At 40.5% G+C, this 5,927-nt stretch overlaps 1 protein-coding gene across 2 annotated transcripts; it reads right to left on the bottom strand.

Annotated features, from left to right (window-relative positions):
- Nucleotides 1-417: 417 nt before the first annotated feature.
- On the bottom strand, nucleotides 418-4,354 carry lum (lumican). 2 transcript variants are annotated; one of them, XM_083999807.1, is made up of 3 exons: nucleotides 4,247-4,354; nucleotides 2,353-3,231; nucleotides 418-1,713 (listed from the first exon to the last, which is right to left on the bottom strand). In XM_083999807.1, exons 2-3 carry the CDS (start codon nucleotides 3,224-3,226, stop codon nucleotides 1,559-1,561), a joined length of 1,029 nt encoding a protein of 342 aa, XP_083855933.1. In that variant the 5' UTR covers nucleotides 3,227-3,231; nucleotides 4,247-4,354; the 3' UTR covers nucleotides 418-1,558. The 2 variants fall into 2 exon arrangements, with proteins under 2 accessions (XP_083855933.1, XP_083855934.1); XM_083999808.1 differs by having other exon boundaries at nucleotides 2,353-3,228; nucleotides 4,247-4,337.
- Between the last annotated feature and the right edge of the window lie 1,573 nt (nucleotides 4,355-5,927).

Consider the following 5,927-nt stretch of genomic DNA (forward strand, 5'->3'; position numbering starts at 1 on the left):
GTCCTTGGTATACTATATTATCCCTGTATATGAAATGTTTTTGTCATCTTATTTCACTTGGTATGAGCTTGCTACTGCAGACTACAGTAGGAGTTTATATGGTGTCATGTGGTTTCAGTCATTAGGGCAGTAAGGTTCACCTCCCTTGGTTGCTTTTACTATTGGCTAATTGAGGAATTATGAAATAAAGGATTTACAAACAATCAATAAACAATTGGTTACTATGTGTTAGTTAAGTTAGTTATTATACATCCATCATAAAAGATGCAGTGTTAAAAAGTACATAAGTCAAATATTTAGCATAAAAGATGTCTTCAACAATCTGTTTTCACGCATGCTAGAAATTAATTACAGCACGTTTAAAAAGCGATATCATACAAATATTTTGGAAACATAGTTTATTCAACTGTGTTTGGTTTCCTCACAGTAAATCCAAGAACAGTTACTGAGTCAAAGGCCACATAAGAAATCACAATAAAATGACAAATTAAACCTAAACAAAACGTGGTATCCTAGTAACATAACTTCAGTCAACAGGACCGTAAGGCCATGGTGACTTGGTGTTTTCTCAATTGTGGTAAACAACAACGTAACAATGAGAGCACCTTAACTGCAAAAGCTGTAGTTTATTATCAAAGAACGGTACCATTGGATGCATGCAAGTAATGCAAATGTTGTATACAAATCAGCAATGTGCACGACAGTGGACAGCTGGGAATTAAGCAATGTGAAGAAACAATTTAACTTGTGATTTCTGAAAAAGAAGAAGAAGGTCAGTATAAGAAATATTTACTTTTGAGGACAATGCCAGTGTCATCTAAACTGGTGTCATTCATTCTACTTTCTAACACTAAAAATGGGACATTGAATGCACTGGGAAGTCATGGGTGAAAATGACAGACACTGGTATTTTCCTTAAAAAAATAAAAAGACTGAAAATGTCATTGCAATGTAACAGCTATTTTACATTTTGATCATCATTTCTCACTTAGGCATTACACACCGAGTATGCAATCCTCATTCGCTGGTCCTTTGCACAGCAATGGATTAATCGTTGTATATCATACATGCTAAACACTGGAACATACAAGACAGACAACAAATTGGCACTACAATTGAACTAAGACATTTGAGTACTTTAACCACTGTTTACTCCATTATGTCTGTAATCAATATAATCAAAGATTGGAATGTTTGAAGTGTGGGTCTTCAATCAAAGCACACAAATGAATTCCTATTCATAGGACATTTGGTTATCTACTTTATACATGTCTGCTGTAAAAAATGTGCTCAATGAAATGAACTTATCTTGCATATTTTGCAAGATTTTCCAATGTATATATACTGTATCTCAAATTAGCTCAGCTTTAAATTTATATCGAATTGATGAAGATGCCATGATAATACCCCATATCTGCATAATACTTACAGTCACAGACAAGGACGTGTCAGTAATTTAAAAATGTGGGGTAGTATGACATTTAAATCCACATGGCTTCCAGCTGAGCTGTGCCATGATAGTAGAGGGGGGCGGAGGTCAGAGATCTGGGGGAAGTCCTTATTCGAACATGATTTCTGAAGCTTGACGCAGGCAGTTGGAGGTTTCAGGGGGCATGCTGCTGTGTGTGACGTTGTTGGCGTCCAAGCGCAGATGCTTCAGGCGGGAAAAGTTGACGGGACTCACATACTTGCAGAAACTTGACAGCTCAAACTCTGCAGAGAACCAAAAATGGAGAAAAAGTTATGTAAATTGTTGAAAAAAAAATAGTTCTAGCTCTATATCTAATGATGTGGATTAAAAGTATTGTGTGGAGTTTTTGACCACTGGTAGCGCTACAGAGCAATGTTTTGATGACTCATGTTGAACTCAAGGCAACACATAAATTCATCCAATCGAATGTGTTTGGGTTAACCCCGCCCAATATGTAAAATCACACTGGATCGCCAGCTATTGGGTAGCTAGTAAAGCTATTTAGACCATAACAGGAGGTGTGTGTTTAAATGTCAGTTGGCAAAAACACTGTTTCTTTTTTCCAAAGAATGTGGTTGAGGTCTAATTTACCCCTGATTTAACAATGAGGGTGAGGAACTGGTGGGTGGAGGCCAACACTCCTTAAAACTACAGCTCTGTTTCTCTTGAAAGCCCTTTACAGCTTTGTATTGCATTGTGTTTTCGAAGCCATTCCCAATTAAAGAGCAACATTTGATAGATTTAATTTAAGCTAAACACATTCGTCAATCTAAAGATGGTCCAACTTCCTTTTCACTGTAACTTAAGAAAACGCCATAAGGCAGCTCTCTGGAAATAGTCAAAAGACATTTTGAATGGAGCAAGTATAGAGTAGCACTCACTGTTGATCTCATTGGCCTGGAGGTAGAAATGCTCCAGCTGTTCGTTGATCTCAGGGATGGACTGCAGCTTGTTGAAAGAGAGGTCCAGCTCTATCAGTGACGTCACGTTGAAGACTCCAGCAGGGATGCCGCTGTCCACCAGCTTGTTGTGGGAGACCCTCAGGTACTGCAGTGAGGGCAGCTTGTTCAGGTATCCTGCTCCGATGCCGTCAATGTCGTTGAAGTCAGCGTAGAGGATTTCCAGTGAACTGGGGGTACCGGCTGGCAGCTTCTTCAGCTTATTGTGGCTCACATCCAGGAACACCATCTTCTTTGGCCCTTTGAATGCCCCCGAGATGGCATCGGATGTTAGCTGATTGTGCTGAATGTTGACAGAGGTCAAATTTTCTTTGTCAGACAAGAGTCCAGAGGGGAACTTGGACATCTTGTTATGCATCAACTTCAGCTCATCCAGGGACTTTGAGGGGGGGACGACTGGCTCTGTGAGGTTGTTGAAGCTGAAGAAGAGCTTCTGCAGGCCAGTGAGTTTGTCGATTGTTCCCTTTGCAATCTTACCATTGGTGATCTGGTTGTTGTCAAGTACAAGCCAGAGAAGGGTAGAAGTAACATTGTCAAACACTCCTGCCTTGATCTCTTCAATCTGGTTGTTCTGGAGGTACAGGTACTTGATCCCTGTTGGGACTACGGGAACAAACTTGAGCTTGCGGCTGTCACAATACATGGCAGTGGGGAAGTTGATTGGGCACTCGCATTCTTGATTACAGTTGGGCCCTGAGGGTCCTAGCATGGAAACAGGCTGATAGTCGTAGTCATAATACTGGCACAGGGCCATACCGACCAGTATGGCCAACAGGGGTACACGCAGAGGGGACATGGCTTCTGGGGATCAAACAGACAGAAGAGAAGGGGAGGGAATAACAAAAAGTTAGAAGTTGGAGTTGCACTAAAATGTAAATGAAAATCTTAGAAAATACAAATGCATTTAAGTTGCTCCTTTTGGAGGTTTAGTGGATAGTTTATGGTAACAATTCAAACCTTTTTTGATCAGTTTGAGAATATGAATTAAATAAGTTCATCTTTAAACTGTGATGCAAAAGGGTTACAGTCTACAGCCCCCCAACACGCACCACAGACTAGTGCCACACCCACTCCCCTGAGTGTTAGGTACATAATCGGTCAAGAGTTCATGTCAACCGATTTGAGTCCTAGATTCCTTGTTTCAGTTATCTGTTTTGAACCACATGATTACAGCTGCAGCTAGAACTGTTTCTGCTCCCAGAACCAACTCATCTATCAACTTTATATATTTTTTCATAAACCAGCAGTGGAAGCATTAATGCAAGGCAGAGGTTCCTAGAGTAGCTACACATACTGTATACTTTAAAGATCTATTTTAACATATTAAAAAAGTTAATTCTCATTATCATTTAGGTCTATAAACAATGAAGCAAACATGCAGAGGTACTAAAACCAAATCTAAAATTAGTAAGGTCAGATCATGACTGTAAAAAAAAAAAATCAACACTGCAGACAATGCAAGACCAGAATGATGATTACCAGACCCATGAAATATGCAGACAGACACTGTATCCAAGTGCAACAGATGATTTTCCAAAGTGTAAAGTCACCAAGACCTTTGAAGCAAAGACACTATCGCGCCACATAAGCATGCAAGATCTAGGTTGATACACCAGTCTTGCATTTTCTAAATCCAAAATGCAAATCATGTAACTTATTTTGTCTTGTATGCTTTGTTGTCCTTCTCCTGCAGCACTAGCCCTGCATGCCCCAAAAGCCTAGCAGTGACAGCTGACAATCCCATCCGGAAAACAGAAATAAAGAGGAATAAATCAAACAGGAAATCACAAATCCATGCCTCCATATGCAAGCTTACCTGAGCTTCTCTCTTTTCGTGTGTGAGGGGTGGAGGGCCAGTAGGTAAGAACAGTGTGGTGTTCAAAAACTGGAAGTCTCTGGAGAAAAACACAGAGGGAAAGAAGGAGAGAGGGGGAGGAGAGAGAGAGAGGGGTAGATGGAGAGACAGGGAGGAAAAAAAAAGAGGAGGAGGCGGAGGAGGGGGGAGGAGAGGAGGCTTCTTCTTCCTGGAGTCAGGTCGTCACACAAATGGAAGATGTCATCAGCATTATTGTGTCTGGGGAGCATCATCCAAAAAGTGCAGTTACCTAACCATGAGCAGGTGCAACAGGACATAGGAGAAAAAAAAAACTTTAAAAAATATGAAGTGTTGTTGATATAACCTAAACCTTTTCTACCAGTTCTGACCTTTCCACTTCTTTAGCATTTCTTCAATTGTTCTCCAAACAACCACCCCAACAGGTTTACAAGCTCAATTTGGAGATGGGTACTTGGTGCATGGAAAAATCTCAAGAGTAGGGGAAGCTATGTGGGGGGAAAAATGCGCAAATGATCTCTGGCAGCCATTTAACCCAGCCGCCGGTTATGAGACCAAATTCAACTCTACCTCTTGAGACGTGAATAAGGCTTTGGAAAGTCTGACCAAAAAGTAATGGGAGAGCCAAGGAAGACTTACATAACACTTGACGCAAACATTTCTTCTCCTCTGTTTTTGAACAAAGGCATGGTTCTGCAAGGGGAGAAAGGTGGGTTGAAGCAAATCAAATTGATCCCATATGTCTTTGCTATAAATTATTGTACTTTTTTCCAGTCTTGCACCCCCACATATTTCTTGTCCGCACACTTGGATGCCCTGCAATTGTCCCTTCTCTGCAGTATACAAACAGTGAGACAAATGGATAAAATGCACCAGGGTGATGTTTTACTCATCTGAAAGGTGGGGTGAGCGAAAGAAAATAGCCAAATGTTTCTCCCATTTGTTGGTGGACGTCCATCATGCCGTCAGACCATGCCGGGAATTGACGCCTGGATTTAATAGGTTGCAGCGTGGTCTGTTACTCTACTCACACACTATTCTCAGAGACCATGTTGGACGCATTTGTGGAAAAACCTTCATTCTTCACATTCTTAATCAAGATCTCTGATTTCTCAAGATATGTGAGAAAAAATGTAGCAGCACTCAAGTGCTTCAGCTGCCTTTTCAGAATTGGTTAGTCCATTGCTTGTATCTGCAGAGTTTGACCCTTTTCACCGACTTACAGTATGCAATAACACACAATAAACATTTTCAATGACAAGAAAGGGTTTGAGGTCTTGATAACACACTCTAGCTTTAACATTCATTTAGCTCTTACGATACTCAATATGTCACCTTGGAATTAGTTATTGTATAAAATCGGAGTATGGATAGAGCTAGACCACCAGAGGGTTAAGACTGCACCTCCCAACTCAGCTGAGTAAAATGTTAGAAATGAAAGGGCTGATTGCAAAATCTTGAAAAAACAGTGGCGTGTCCCTTTAATGTTGACCACTTACCTTTCAAACAAAGGCCTAGTGGTTTTGAATTGTATGCGCATGAAAAACAAACTGTTTGTCATTCAAGTACACAAAGCATCACACAACCCCCACAATTTGTCATCTAAGCTTTTTAATGCATCTCAGATTTTTGGTACAAGATGTTGAAGGATGTACCACATCTA

Source organism: Trachurus trachurus, assembly GCF_905171665.1.
Source record: "Trachurus trachurus genome assembly, chromosome: 23".
Taxonomy (NCBI): Eukaryota; Metazoa; Chordata; class Actinopteri; order Carangiformes; family Carangidae; genus Trachurus; species Trachurus trachurus.